The 16,583-nt window shown below is 40.8% G+C and overlaps 1 protein-coding gene across 1 annotated transcript in view; it reads left to right on the top strand.

Moving 5' to 3' along the window:
* Positions 1-16,583, top strand: part of LOC100586480 (protoheme IX farnesyltransferase, mitochondrial) — a 142,515-nt gene that overhangs the window by 114,072 nt on the left and 11,860 nt on the right. The window contains exon 6 of the mRNA XM_030799997.1: positions 11,446-11,678. Coding sequence (XP_030655857.1) covers positions 11,446-11,678 — 233 coding nt within the window. The remainder of the gene's footprint in view (positions 1-11,445; positions 11,679-16,583) is intronic.

The following is a 16,583-nucleotide window of genomic DNA, read 5'->3' as shown; positions in this document are numbered from 1 at the left end:
GCAGGAGAATGGCGTGAACCCGGGAGGCGGAGCTTGCAGTGAGCTGAGATCGCGCCATTGCACTCCAGCCTGGGGGACAGAGCGTGAAAAAAAAAAAAAAAAAAATGGAGAGAAGTGTTTCAGGGGGCAAGGCGGTCAATTCTAGGGCAAAGGAGCTAGATGCACAGTTAGACACCTTCACAGAACAGATCAGAGATGGCAAAATAATGGCCAATAGACCAAATCCCGAAGAGGCATTTTTTGTTTGGACTGCTGTGCCAGGCTGGTCCTTGTAGATGTCTGTGTTTGTAAACATGGTCCCTGGCCAAAGGTCCTGGTCCCAAGGGGCAGGTAAGGAGATGGAGTCAGAGGTCAGCACCTATACCTCCGGGTAGCTGCACGTGTATGCCGCTGCCAGTCTCCAAAGCAGCAGAGATGGATAGTTTTATTTCCCAGCTTCATTCTTTATAAATTGTGTTTTATTAAAGCTTTTCAAAGACTCTTTAAAATTCATTGACCCTATTTTGTGCAGGTGAACAAAGCTATTTTTTTTAATAGAGTCCTATAAATTAAAAATAAGGAGGCATATCAGAGAATTCAACTATCTGGCTCAATCAGGAGAAGGGAAAAGTGTGTGTCTCTCACATGGCAGGCATTGGGTGTTAAGGGATCCAGGAGTAATGGAGGGATTCAGTAGGTGGTCCCTGCCCTCAAGGAATTGGAAAAACAGACTAAGAGATTGGACTACAATGCTGGAAACTCTGATTTTCATAGCTGGGACAGTAGGAATCACTTCTCCTTAAAAATTCCAAAGTCTTTATACAAATTACCCTTAATTTAAGATGAATTGGTGTAGCGTAATTCAGGGGTCACCACCTACTCCCCTCTGAATTAGAAGGCTGAATCTCAGTGGTCAGCAATGGGGGAGATTCATTTTGGTATTTTTTTTTCTTTTTTTTTATAGGCAATCTTTCTTCTCTTCCTTCTAGATTAACAGGATTCTTACAGTCAGCTTTCAAAACTCAGTCAGCGTAGATCTGGTTTGTTTTCTTCCTTGAAAAAAATTATTAATATAATACCACAATCTCTGTGCCGAACATCATGTTGCATGCCTATAATCGCAACTACTCAGGAGGCTGAGGTGGGAGAATCACTTGACGCCAAGAGTTTGAGCGTTTTTTAGAGACAGAACCCCATTTCTTAAAATAAATAAATAAATAAATAAAAAGGGGTCTGTGTGTGTGAAACCACAATCTCCATGTTCTGAATGTAATTATGCCAAATATATTTTCTTCTTATATTGTTCGCATTTCTTTTAAACATGTTTTAAAATTTAATTTTCTTTTAAAATAGGTTTTGTTTTCTCATTTTCCTCACGGTTTCCTTAAGTTCTGAATTTACATCAGTCGTCTGCCACTCTACAATATCTATAACTTGAGACATGTTCAGAAATAGAAAACTCCTAAATAAGATTCTGGGGAGACGTTTTCAAAACAGTTTCTGTAGAGGCTTTCTCCAGAAATTCATTTCCAAGCTCCAATGTGGGATTTATGCAGGAAATTAAAGTTAAATTGTCTTGGTTTGATTAAGGTTTTGCATTTTCTTTTGTTTTTGAAGGAAGGATATTTTATTTTGTAATTTCAAGGTCATTTATTGTGGAAGAATGACCAAGAAGTATGAAATTAATTTTTGTCTAAACTAATTACCTGCAGAGCTGCTCAAAATGTAAAGCTTTCTTGACTTAACATTTCATAGGCTTCTCTGAGACATTACTTAACAGAAAGGCCACATTTTTCCAGGAAGTTATTTAAAAGTCAGGTAATTTAAATTACATTTATTAAGTGCAATAAATAGGCACCAAATTAAAGCTTGTTTCTCTCTTATTTGTTCTTAATTTCTGTAGAAAATTATACTTTCATAGAGCTATGTAAGGGCTGATGTTTAGTAAATAAAACAATGTTATATTTACAAAGGAGAAAAAAATAATTCATAGAAATGTGTGGATCAATTTTTCCCCACTCTCAATGCATCAGTTTCTTTTCTACAGTAGCCTTGGGCAGGAAAGGCAGAGGTAGAAAAATCTCAAGCAGTGATGCTCTGTAGAAAGACATCTTAATTTAAAATGTAATTCGGTTTTGTATATGAGTTTTGAAATAAATCATCATTCAACCTTCAGCATGAACCATGAACCTATTTGCATGCATGAGTGAATGAATATAAAACAATTTTTTTGTTCAAGAAAATTACTGTCTTTTTCTGCCCACCCCCTATCAAATAGTGCTATTTTTCTTATTCATACATTTATTCTGTTGTTGAAAATTAGAACTTTTTTTGCAATATTATCACACCCTGTTCAACTCTATTTCAGATTGTTCCTATTTAAATTCAATCCAGCAAGAATCACTCACAGAGATATTAATTCCTCTGTTCTTAATAAAAGGCCATTACAGCTACTATTGCAGCGGTGCAAGAGCACCAACGTTTGAAAATCATGTTTTGTATGTGATCAATCTAGCTTTTCAATATACTACTTTTTGTAATTTGGTATAATAAAATTAAATTCTAAGTAAAATTAAAATTGAAGATAAAAATAGTGGTATATTCATAAGTCTTTATAAGTCTGACAAAATAAATCAGGGGAAACAATTTATGGCAAGTTTATCAGCCCCTCCCTCCAGCTCCATTTAAATAGGTCCTTCCTATTTAAATTATTCTGTCTTTTTTCATCTGTTCTTTCTTGTAGCCGATTTTACAATTGGAGAGTTCATGGTACTTACATGTGTTTGTTTGAGGTCTGTCTTCCTTTCTAGACTAAACTCTTCCTGTTTTGTTCACTGCTGTACAGCTACACTTAGCATAGTGGCTATCTAGGCAATGAGAAATTTTAATGAATGAATGAATGAATGAATGAATGAACAAGTCAACACTATGTGCTCATTTAACAAGCACTTTTTAAGTGCTTTATTTACATCATTGTATTTAATTCTTAAGACAACTCTATAAAATACCTCCCATCTTACAGATGAAGAATCTAAGGCCAACAGATTAAATAATTTGCTCAAGATCACACGGCTAACAAGTAGAAATCCGCCTTCCCTGTTATCTTTTTATTGAGCCTTTTTACCTAAGCAAGTTTGACTTGAAAGTTTCAGTCTTGCCATTGAAAGAGCCCTAATACACCCTTTCAGTTGAGGAAACCAAGGACCAGAGAGGTTAAATAAGTTACCCACTTTTAAATAACTAGTTAACTTCAGAGTCAGAACTAGAATGCAGACCACCTGATCCTACTCAGCATGCTTAGTTATGCTACCATGAGGAAACCAGAATATAGCACTAATAAAAAAAAGTATTAAAGTATTTAAAAACATAGTTCTTATGAAAAATCCCAGCAGATGGAATAGTAGAGTGAGTACAGTGGACCCTCAACATACTCATGGCCCAGAATCAACAACTATCAAGACGTTTACCACACTTGCTTCATCTTGCCCTTTAAGTACTTTTAATAATCAAAACACTTGTAGCTGTATGATTAAATTAAAACAAAGTAGATAGTGCAGGCAAGTCAGAAGTCTAAGGATATATCCAAAGTTCCTCTGCTAATTGATAACAGAGCTAGTTCACAGGCCTCTGTTCTTCCACTAGAACATGCCAAGAGATATATAATGAAAGACAACTGAAAGTGGGTGACCTAACCAGGCCGGCCACAGTCAGCACTGGAGTGGAGCGGCTTATGTTGGCTCAGCATATGTAGCTTGGCCAGATGGGGACCAGCATCACATTGGTAATGGTATAGCAGTTATCAAATCTCAGAGAGCTTCCAGACCGTGTGGATTCCTAACAAGTTCCCAGGTGATGCTGATGGTCCAGGAGTCACACTTAGAATCATGGTGTAGAGGATCTACCCAGAAATTCCAATGAGGCCCTCTTTCCTAAGGTAACTGAGCCCAGAGACGCCCAAGGAGGCCAGCTTAGCCTTTTTTCTCCTTATCTTGCTTCTAGAAACCAGATGTCAGAGTAACACTTGAACTGGAAGTAAACTGCTATGGAATTTAAATGATAAAAAGGAGTAAAAGGACTAATAAAAAAGAAACCTATTTCACAAAAAATTTAAATATTGAATAAATTATGAAAAGAGAAAACTCAGGTGTGTGTGTGTGTGTGCCTGTGTGCATCTCCAGGCTTGGGATGCTGTCAAAAATCCATCTAGGAATGGGAAGAGCCGACGGTTTTTGTTTGTTTTTTTAATCAAAGGCTGAATGGTATGATTAGGAGAAAGAGTATATAAATTGACCTAAAATAACAAGAAATCAGTCTTTGACATAATAGTGTTTGAGATCTCTGAGATTTAGCTCTGACTACATTTTATAAGCACTAAGGCAGAAAATCATAGTTGTGTTTAACTGAGATGAAAAATGAACACATCTAAAAGATAGATCTCTTGATTAAAACAGCTAAACTTCAACAACCTGAATATAACCATGATATTTAAAGATTTCATGGTAAATCAGACTTAATAACCCACATATTGTTTGATATATTCTCTCTTTATTTCAAAACCATTATTATTGCTTGTCCTCTTTCTACTTAACAGTTCCAAAGAGAGTCCTTTACTTTTTTTTTACTGATGTCTCATTGTATGCAAATATTCTAAAGAAAATCCTGTAGTTACCCCTTTATTTAACTTTTTTCCTCTGCCTTATTTCAAACAAGAGTTCAAGTAACTTGCAAAGATATGTAAAATGTGACAAAACAGTCCAGAAAAAGAAGACTAAGGAGAGACAAAGTGGAGCCAAGAATAATAGAACTAAAAGTGCAAACCATGATCACCCTCGTGTCATCAGACCAAAGAGCCGTTCAGTGGGAGAGGAGGGCCTGCTCTCTGCTGGTCTAATGTGCTCCACCAATGCATTTTAGGAAATCTGGAAGATAGATTAATGATACAAGCTAGCTGAAGGCTGTTTCTCTCACCGAAGCATTTGATAAAAATTATGTGGTGGTGTGCCCACGATTCTTCTTCCTTTAAAATGCCTAACTTGAGCCTCTCTTTTGAGGTGAATTAAACAAATGCTTGTCTCTCTTTGCTGACTTCCACATGGCAGGCAGAGTAGTCCTTCTAAAAAGCAGATCTGATCATTTTCTTCCACTTTTTAAAATCTAGAAGACTTACTGAGTCTGCATTTGCCCAGAGGTCTCTGTATGTGGCCTACCTAATTTCTGTGCTCTCTTGACACCTCCCACCCTCATTCTACTCTCCAGATATGTGGAACATAAACTTGCCATTCTTCTCCTCTTTGGCCTTCTCACACGCTGTTCCCACTGCCTGCACCTCTCCTCTCCACCCTTTCCGCCCATCTCCACCCATCCATCAGGTCTCAGTTTAAACATCACTTCTTCCTAGAAACACGCCCTGTCCAGCAACCAGCATAAACTAGGTTAGGTTCCCCTGACTGCCGTGTTCCCTGCTGTGCCACACGTGCTTGCCTTTGCCCACTGAACTGACTACCACTACAGCATCAGTGCCCCCAGGACAAGGACCACACCTGTCTTGCTTACCATATTATATACAGTTGTTTTGATTTCAGGGAATGCAGTATTAGGCTATCTGCATAATGGAGTAAACTGAAGGTGCTTTTAAGCCCACAGGAAGCTACTCCCAGGTGATGGCATCCTAACTCAAGACTCCAGCCACCCCAGGCCCTCAGCAGACCCAGGAAAGAGGAGGCTTGCTGCAAGTTGTATTACACCAGTGTGCCCCACATACAGTTGGGAGACTCTGGGTTAAACTGATGAGCCAACAAATGAGCCTGAGGCTATTAAATATATTTTTTACATCATCATCATTAATATTTATAACACACAGTGGCTTATTCTTTGGATACACCACAATTAATTCAACCAATATACTTTTTTTCAGACATTCAGTCTTTTTCCATTTTTAAAAATCAAAAAGGATGTTGGGATAAATATCTTATGGGTAGACTTTTGTTCACAGCTCTGGTTAGGAGAAGTTCCTAACCTATAGGTCCTGTTTCCAAGTTTCCAAGTTATTTTACTTGCTTTGAGTCTCAGTTTCTCATTGTTAAAATGAGGTAATGCTATCTCAGTAAACTTGTCTTATTTGTTAATTTTAAGGTTTTTTTTTTTTTAAGAAACTCAATACTGTTTCTATCCTATTGGCAAATTTTATTTTTTGTTTTGCTTTGTTTTTAATGCCACACCCAGTGTTGATACAGTTTCTAGAAAGTGGTGCTCTCATAGTGCTGGTGGGATTGTAAACTTGTGCAAACTCTCTGGAGTACAGCCTGACAGTACATGTCAAAATCCCTACAACATGTGCATAGCATCTGACTTAGCAGTTTCAGATCTAGGAATTTATCTTCGGAACTTCTCCTAACCAGAGCTGTGAACAAAAGTCTACCCATAAGATATTTATCCCAACATCCTTTTTGATTTTTAAAAATGGAAAAAGACTGAATGTCTGAAAAAAAGTATATTGGTTGAATTAATTGTGGTGTATCCAAAGAATAAGCCACTGTGTGTTATAAATATTAATGATGATGATGTAAAAAATATATTTAATAGCCTGGGGAAATTATTAAGATATATTGAAATAAATCAGGGAATAAAACCACAATTTAGCATATTCTCAATTTTTTTAAGTAGTTATATCATTGGAAAAAGGCTGGGAAGATATCAACTAGTATGTTTCTCTGAATAACTCATTAAGAATTTCTTCTTTGTGATTTTCTAGAGTCGCCAATTTTCTGAATTGGATGTATATTACTTTTGTTATAAATGTTTTAGGAAAAATGAAACATAACAGGAAAATAAATTTCACACAGTTTGCAATTGGAGTACCTTTGCCCATAACACAAGAAAGCTCTGAAGTCCACCGATTCAGGGCTCCTCGTGCCAGAAGGGGAAGGATTCCTTCAGGTGCCTGGATGCTGAGAGTGATCATGGCATCCTGGGTAAATAGCTTCATTTTCATTTGCATTGCTTGTCAACCTACCCAGTTTTCATTCATGCCCTTGTGCACATTGATTTAAACACCAAAATTGAGCCACATCATTTTCTGTGACTTCAACAAAGGTCAGAAACTAAACTTCCACATAAAATGGCCTATCTCAATAAATTAAATTCATGTGTGCTTTTCCAAAAGGGCTTTTCAGAACACTAATACCTTTGAATCCAACTGGCCTCCACAGAACTTGGAGAAGGAGTAAACAACCTTCTTTTTTTTTTTTTTTTTTTAACACAAGGGCCAATTCGGGAAAAATAAAATGTTTATCAACCACATTTTTCTCCCTCCCAAAATAAAGCTAGTTTTTTAGAGTCTCATAGGAAAAAAAAAAAAATCTGTTCTTATAAGCTATAAATTACCTTATTGGAAGAAGAACAACATTATAATATGTGTACTGCTTTTTAGCCATCTAAAGTTTCCTTTCTGGGTATATAGGAGATGTAACAACACAGAGGTATCTTTGTAATCTTTCATCTGGAAAATCATATTGTGTGCCATGTTGGGAAGATAGATGGTTCCAGGGTTCCAGGTCATATGATGTATGAGGGAACTTCAAAAAGATTATGGAAAAAATATAATTAAAAGATTAAAATTAAAAAAAAAAAAAAGCCTATTTCTCAACCTAATCTCCAACAAGGTCAAGACACTTTCGTAAGCAATGATACCAGCCATTTAGTCTATCTGTAAAGAACTCACAGAGTCCTGGGAATTTAACCATGTCAAAGCATTCTTTTTTACATTATTAACTGAAGAGAAATGGATTCCCTTTAAGGACTTTTTAAGATTAGGAAACAAAAAGAAGGCAGAAGGAGCCAAATCAGGACTGTGAAGTGGATGCCTAATGATTTCCCATCCAAATGCTCACAAGGTTGCCCGTGTTTGATGAGAGGAATGAGCAGGAGCATTGTTGTGGTGGAGAAGAACTCTCTGGGGAAGCTTTCCCAGTCATTTTTCTACTAAAGCTTTGCTAATTTTTTCAAAACATTCTCATAATAAGTAGATGTTATTGTTCTTTAGCCCTCTGGAAAGGAATCAAGCAAAATGCCTTCAGCATCCCAAAAAACTATGGCCATGAGCTTTGCTCTTGATCTGTCTGCTTTTTCTTTGACTGGACCACTCCCACCTCTTGGTAGCCACTGCTTTGATTGTCTTTGTGTTCAGGATTGTAGTGGTAAAGCCATGTTTCACCTCCTGTTATATATTCATTTTCTTCTTTTTTTTTTTTTTTTTTTTTTTTGAAGAAATGCTTCAGGATCTTGATCCCATTTGTTTAAAATTTCCATTGAAAGCCCTGCTCTTGTCTGCAGCCAATCTGGGTACAATGGTTTTGGCACCCACTGAGTGGAAAGTTAGCTCAACTTTAATTTTTCAGTCAGAATTGTGTGAGCTAAACCAATTGAGATGTCTATGGTATTGGTTGTTGTTTCTACTGTTAACCGTTGGTCCACTTAAATTAGGGCATGAAAAAGATTCATTTTTTCTCACAAATTGATGTGGATGGTTTGCAGCTGTGGACTTTAATCTTCAACATCATCTGTTCTTAAACTAAGTTATCCATTTGTAAACTGCTGATTTGGGGGGGCATCGTCCCCATAAACTTCTTGTAAAGCATCAATGATTTCACTATTCTTCCATCCAAGTGTTAGCATAAATTTGATATTTGTTCTTGCTTCTGTTTTAGCAGAATTCATGTTGCTTTGATAAGGGCTCTTTTCAAACTGATGTCTTATCCTCCTTAGTGCCTCAATCTAGATCCTGTTCAGACATGTTATAACAAGTTAGTATGAGTTTATTTTGTTGCAAAAAATTTTTGAAATCCATTCATAGTCTTTTCATAATATGCGTTTTCCATGAACTTTTTGAAGTCCCCTTGTATATCTCCACCTTAGAGAGATGTGTTTCAGCAGTTGGTGAGGGATACAGTTGAGGAACAAATAGGAAACTGAGGGATGGAAGAGATAGAGACAAGGAATGTGTGTGGTCCACTCCATCAGGATGCTTGGTTTTGAAGAGTGTTGAAGCAAGAGGGGTATTACCTTGGGGGAAATATGAAGAAAGTAATTTATTTGATGCAGGAGGTTAATAGACAGTAGAGATAGAAGATAAAAGACAGATTAGGGAGGAGATTAAATAAAAACAAAAGTGGAGGGTTTATCTTTAAAAGGAATGAAGACAGCCTCTTCTGAAATGGGAGAAAGGAAGTAAATCTGAGGGCATTTGTCACTGTTGTATAAGAGGGAAAGGCATCTGTTAAGGTGTCTTGGGAGCTAGAGTGAACCTGGACCCTTGAGAAGGCAGGAGAAGAGTTAAAATAGTCACTATAAGGAACGAAAATGGAAATCAGCCCTGGCTAAGCACCCGCACTGTTAAACCATCCCCTTGAAATGGGGCCAGTTAGTATGAGTGTAGGGCTTTCCCAGCAGGAGCAGAGACAGTAGGTTATTGAGCAGATCCAGGGTGGGAATGTTGGATGGACAAGGCAGAATGGATTATTGAGGGTACCTGAGTGAGTGTTGTGGAAGTAACTGACCACAGGGTTCAGAAGAGATGGCCCAGGAACAGGTGGGTGGAAATGCCACCTTAGGGTAGAACATGCAGTCAGAAGTCTCTCAGCTGTAATTTATGGTTCTTCTGTCACAAGCACCTTGACAGCAACATATCCCTTATATTTTCTCATTTTCCATCAAAATTCCCATTCTGTTGGGTCACTCTTTGGGCACAGTGGCTGCAGGCATGGAAGGAAAGAGTCAGTGCTGGCCCCCATAGCAGAGTGGTAGAGTGGTGGCCAGAATTCTCCATCAAGTCACTTCTAGCTTTCATATTCTGTTGCCCTGGCATCATTCAGTACTGTACTTCCAGCTGCTGGGCTCTCCTCTGGCCTCCTCCTGGCTGAATTCTTTTTTTTTTTTTTTTGAGACGGAGTCTCGCTCTGTCACCCAGGCTGGAGTGCAGTGGCGCAATCTCGGCTCACTGCAAGCTCCGCCTCCCGGGTTCACGCCATTCTCCTGCCTCAGCCTCCTGAGTAGCTGGGACTACAGGTGCCCACCACCAGCCCAGCTAATTTTTTGTATTTTTTTAGTAGAGACGGGGTTTCACTGTGTTAGCCAGGATGGTCTCGATCTCCTGACGTCGTGATCCGCCCGCCTCGGCCTCCCAAAGTGCTGGGATTACAGGCGTGAGCCACCGCGCCCAGCCCTCCTGGCTGAATTCTAACTCATCATAGTTCTACAAGTTAGTCTTTTTCCTAGAGGGGCCCTCTCATAGGTACAGGCCTTCTCTCCTGCCATGGGAACACTGCAACCCTGTGCATAGAAGGGTATCATCTCACATGTATGCACATAGGGTAAAGTCTGCCTCTCTAGGGAGTTGGCTGTTTTTAAAACCAGAGCACCCTAGAAGCTGCACACTGGTGACTCTTGCTTGCCAAGAAACGTGTTGTGGAATCTGTAATCCAGCAGGGTCACTGAACGCTACACAAACATACCTTACTCAGAAGTGGAATTATGGCTTCTGCTAGGAGAAGGCGGCCTTAAGTAACCTCATTAGGTTTCTCAAGAAAGAATAAACATGCATATAAGCAGGAACTAGTAGATCCAATTTATCTAGACTCTCTAAAAGCCTTTCACAAGATTCCATACAAAGTCTACTTTTAGAAGTTGGCTCTTTTGAGAAACAGACCTACAATAATCATTATCATTGTAGAGTTTTAGATGATGGGTTTCATTTACATAAATAACATTGTGCGACCTCCCCTTGAAAATCCCGTGTCCATAAGTCACGTTACAGCACTGGTACTACACAACGGCCGCCTGGCGTTTACCGTTGTCAGGAACCGGTAGCATGCTGAGCCTGTAATTCATTACAGACATTGTAATGATGGCAGTCAGAGGCACATCATTGCTACTCATGATCACTAATTAAGTGATGTTTTCATAAAGTATAAATACGGGGGAAGAACAGCTTCCAGAATTCAGGTAGTATTTTCTGCCCAAATCTTCCAATATTGTGTTTGAAGTGGTTTGTTCATGACTAAATATAAAATGGAACACTGAGCAGGAGGCATTGTCTCAGTCGGTCTTCACTTCAACCCTAGGAGGAAAAGATGATCATTTCTCTTGTAGAGAGGAGTAAGTGAAACCTGGCTGCCCTATAGCCAGGAAGGGACAGAACCTATATGAATGCAGAACACTCTAACCCTGACTCTCTTAACCACTTTACTCTTAGCTAGCAAAATCAAGAAGAGCAGCCAGAGCTCCTACAAACATATTCTTTCTTATTGTAAGTTTGTTTCATAAAGAGGATTCCCCATATCCAGGAATAAGTCAGATCAGTATTGCCTCTACTGGATAGGTGGATTATTTGCACTTTGTCAGTGCCGATTCTAGGTAGTGTGATTGAGTTAAGTTGGAGATGATCACTCCATGCTCTCTGCTCTTTTCCAGCCCGTTGCTAGCTGTGTCCTTTGCCACTTGTTGTGCTGTTCCAGGAGTTGCCATTCTGACCTTGGGGGTGAATCCACTCACAGGAGTCCTGGGGCTCTTCAACATTTTCCTGTATACCTGCTGCTACACACCACTGAAAAGGATCAGCATTGCCAACACATGGGTCGGAGCTGTGGTTGGGGCCATCCCGCCTGTCATGGGCTGGACAGCGGCCATGGGCAGCCTCGATGCTGGTAAGTGTCCCGCGATGTGGAGTCTCACATGAGCACACTCTGATCCAGGAGGCATTTCCTCCCCGAGCTGTAGCACTTGGTTCGATTCCATTCCATCCCACATTAATTCTTTTGGCAAATGTGCTGATGTGGCAGACTGAAATTCTGTGGACGCAGAGTAAAGGGAGACCATGTCACCCTGGCTGGTGGGCGGACATGACACACACTTTCCCTTGTAGGGAATGTCTGGGAGAAAACAAAGGAAGCAGTACTGCCTGCCTGTGACTACAGGTGGATAAAGAAAGTACCTGAAGCCACGATGAAAATCACAAACCAAGCTAGGACTAACCAATTCATAGGGCGGGGAGAAGGTATCTGGAGCCAGCCTCCAGTCTCCCATCAAAGGGGTTTCATCTCATGAGCCAGCCTCCTGTGTTCCCCTCTTATGAAAGGGCAGATTATTTTCATTAGTTTCTAATTTATTTTTATATGATTTGCTTAAATTGTTCATACTGTCTACAATAAAACCATTGAAAGATTCCTACATTTTTTTGGTGGTATGTCACAACTAAATTTGTGGGGTGAAAATAGCTCATTTTTACCATCTGTAAGGGAAGTTTCACAGTCTAATTAGTCAAGTAATTAGTGTTTTTGACCGACACTTAGGAAGGAAGTGGTGAGGTTTCCTGCAATATATGTAAGTACATATTTTTCACATGAGAGATCAAAAGGCAGTTGACCATAAACCGTTACCCTGTAAGCCACATTTCTGAAACTTTTCATAAAAGCTCTTACACTCCAATTTGGCAAGCTTACAAATGCGATTACACCTTTACCATGATTGTCTCTTAGAATGGTTTTAATATCCTGTAAATGTCAGATTTTAATGAATCTACAAATACCATATTCTAAAACGAATGTGCTTGTGTGTTCTGTGATAAACCTAAAACCAGAGCCCCATCCACGTGGGAGGCAGTGTCAGCAAAGTGGTGGTGAGCAAGGAAGCCGGCAGCACTGCCTGGGTGGGGAGCCCGACTCCACCACTCATGAGGTGTGCATCCTTCGCAGCTGAACTCAGCTTCTTTCTGCCACTGTCTCCTCATCTCCCACATGGGGCTAATAATCTTCTCCCCTCCTGGAGTCATTGTGAGGATGAAACGAATTGTTATTTGTAAGGTGCTGGACCATGGTGAGGGCTCAGTTTGGGATCTGTATGCTGTTGTTATCATTCAGGAGTCCTCCTTCATACAGTGGAGGGACTGGCACAGATCAGGAAATGGAAGATTTGGTTTGGTTTGTAAGCTGAGCAATGCAGCCTTGTCCTCTGGCTGTTATTTTGAAGACTGAGGCGCCTGCAGGCCTGGTGGGAAAGAGTGCTGGGGTCCTTTTGTGAGGTTTGCAGTGGGTGAGGGAAGGGAGGGTTTAAAGCCTGGGCTTGGCATCCGTGAGCTAGATGACATCTGCGTGTTCATCCTGGTTTATAGTTGACCTTCACAGAGCACACCTGCACACCACCAGCCCTCCTGCTCCCAGTCATGTTCTTCTTCCTTAGTTCCACCTGGAGCTCACCTGACTTGACCCCAATTCCCTCTCCCGCTTAGTGCAACTGTCCTCTTCCCTCTTATTCCCCTCAAACCTTTATAGTGATTGTGCAGACATTTGAGGTGGAGACCATGAAAGACAGTGTGGGACTTCCTAGGCTGTGCATGGGGAGTATCCCCCTTCCTCAAGGGTGTAGCCCCACTTCAGCACTTGGGTCCCTGCACTGAGCCACCTGCCTATCTGATGGAGACACCCCATCCCTGGCAGGAGTACCTGAACCCTATTCAACTTCCTCAAACCTGGCACAAAGCAACAAGAACCTTCTCTATCTGGGAAGACCCAGACAGGGCCAGAGTCAGGGACAAGTATTACAGCCTTAGGGACAGGTAGCACAGGAGACTGGTATGGTCAGTTCAGTCCCAGGCCATGGAGAACTTGGTCACCACTGTTGTGCAGTGTTGTCCTAGGGCCCAGGTTCTTGCTGAGGGCTAGAGGCCCTTGTCACACTTCCAGGCAGTTTCCTCCTGAAGAGAGCCTCAGCATGTGCAGGCTGGAGTTGCCTCCCCGGAGGCTAGAGAAAAAGAGCTTTTCAAAAGTCCTCACTTAGGAGTGCACATTCAGGCAAGAGCCCTTATTTGCTTAGGGATAGTCTGGATTTGGCTAAACTGCTAATAGTCATATTTAAAATAATTTTTTTTTTTTTTGAGATGGCGTCTCGCTCTGTCGCCCAGGCTGGAGTGCAGTGGTGCGATCTTGGCTCACTGCAATCTCCACCTCCTGGGTTCAAGCGATTCTCCTGCCTCAGCCTCCTGCGTAGCTGGGACTACAGGCGCCCACCACCATGCCCAGCTAATTTTTATATTTTTAATAGAGACGGGGTTTCACCATGTTGGCCAGGATGGTCTCCATCTCTTGACCTCGTGATCCGCCTGCCTCGGCCTCCCAAAGTGCTGGAATTACAGGCGTGAGCCACCGCGCCCAGCCTAAAATAAATTTTTTAATGTTGATTATAGTCTTTCTGTAATACAGATTTAATCATTTGTATACAAACTCATTAATGATGGACAGCTAAGGGCAGCTCATCCCTTGTTTAGGTAGCAGAATGAAAGTACATATTTGTCTTGGAAAATGAGACCCCTTTTCTACCCCAACAGAACCTGGTATGAAACAGAGCAGTCTGAAAGACATGTATAACCACAAAGAGAAGTTCCCTTGGCAGTTTTTGAGGTTGGCTTCTATTACAGTGTATCCTTTTACTTTAAATCTTAAAAATGCATTGTGGAGCACACAGTAACAACATGACTTACTGCCCCCAGAATCCCAGTTAATTGCAGATCAAACCATATGCTTAAAGCCTTGTGAAGATTCTACAGAAAGAATACTACTACTTTACATAATGCTTTAAACTACTTCAAAAAAGTTTCCAAACATTAATTGTATAGAACCAACTTGAGATAAGCAGCAAATATTTAATTGAACGAACAAATGAGTGAACATAGGTACCTTCTATTTTACAGGTGATAGAATCTAAGAGAATGTATTTTTAAAAAGATTTTTATTTCTGGGATTTTAGGAAATGGGTTGAATGTGGTCTTATACTGCTAAGTCATCTTCTAGAGCTGTACTGTCTTGTGTGATAGCCACTAGGCTCAAGTGGCTATTTAAATTTAAATTTATACTAAACTTTAAAATTCAGTTACCCAGTCCCATTAGCCATATTTCAAATGCCCAAAGGCACATGTACCTAGTAGCTATACTATCAACAGCACAGATGTAAAACATTTCCATTATTGCAGAATGTTCACTTAGATTGTACTGCCTAGGTGGAAAGGTTGATGTCCTTATGAATCTACATTTCATCATCCTCACATGAATATGTACTTCAAATAATGAGACTGTCCCTGTGGTCTCGCTAAAGTCTAAAACAGTGGTTCGCAAACTTCAGAGAACACGATAATTACCTGGAGAGCTTGCTAACACAAAGATTCCCGGGCCCTACCCCTGGAACTTTTGATTCAGTGGGCTGGGGTGGGGTCTGAGAATTTTTATTTCTAACAAGTTTCTAGTTGCTGCTGATGCCCCTGGTCCAGGGACCACACTTTAAGAACCACCAGTTTGCAAAGACAGAACCAGACGGAGCTCTAGCCATTAGAATATCTTGAAAATACCTAGAGATTAGGGCATAGGAAGACAGTATTATTTGAGATGTTACTAATGGTGTCATTTATGTTATTCACAGAGGGGATATCTCTCATCTGGGTTCTTATTTTAGGGGACATGTATAGTTATAAAGAGCCCTTCTGAGAAAAAAAAAATGGCCAAAAAGGTTTCCCATCTTCTGTGGTATTGCCAAGCACTTAATCTTTGAGCCCCCAAAGATGGATCACCTTAGATCACCACCTTTATAAACTGGTCCCCATAATTGCTTCATCATGCAAGTGTCAGCTGGGGACCTACTGTTTGCCAGGCATTGAGAGACAGAAACATAACTAAAACCCAGTGAGTGTCCTCAGGAAATCATGTCTCCGATTCTTTGGGGAGAGGCAGGCAGGTAATCAAATGATTGAGTGATCTAAGAGCTTTAGCAGGGTATCTTCAGAGGGCTGTGGGCTCTCTTAACTTACCCCAAACTGGTCCCAGACGACTTTGGAGAAGAAAGACTACAGAATTAAGTCATGACCAGTTTCCTTGAGGAGGGAGTATGCTTTCCAGCAAGAGAGGGAAGAGCCTGTACACAGCCTTGCAGGCCTGAAAGCCAGTGCAGAGTGGGGTGGGGACACGCGCAAGAATGAGCCACCTACAGAGGAACTCCTACTTCATTCAGTGGTGAGAGAGACTCATGGGAGCTTGAGGCAGCATAAGAGCAGGGTCATACTTTTAGGATCATTTAACAGTGTGCTGCAGGTTCTCCAGGGTATTGGAAAGTCAATAAATTGCAAAAGCCTGCCTTTATTGTCCTTCCAAGCCTGTGTGCCTCCTCTCACCTCCTACTTCCTCTCCTCCACTTCCTTCTCTCTCCACTAGGGCTCCACCTACCCTAGACCTGCTCCCTCCCCCACTCTTTTGGCCCTCCCTAGTTAATTTAACATTTTGCCTTTTAAGTAGTGAAGCATCAATCTGATCATCCTTTGAAGACGCAGCTTGTTAACACCAGTGACCCTCCAAGTGGGGAAATGGATGAAGGATGCATGTTTGAAGGGAGGCAGGTTGCACTGAACATACTCCCTTCTGAGCCAAGACATGAAATACTCAGCACCAACCCTTTAGTCACCCAGTCACCTTGACTGAGGATACTTTTGCAAAAGCCGTTCCTGGGGCTTAGTAGATGGTAGTCAAGATGGAGAGGAAGCAGCTGAGCCAAGATTTGAAATGGAAATCCTGCAG

The sequence above is a fragment of the Nomascus leucogenys genome, chromosome 19, assembly GCF_006542625.1.
Source record: "Nomascus leucogenys isolate Asia chromosome 19, Asia_NLE_v1, whole genome shotgun sequence".
Lineage (NCBI taxonomy): Eukaryota > Metazoa > Chordata > Mammalia > Primates > Hylobatidae > Nomascus > Nomascus leucogenys.
This window is presented reverse-complemented; position numbering and strand designations above follow the sequence as displayed.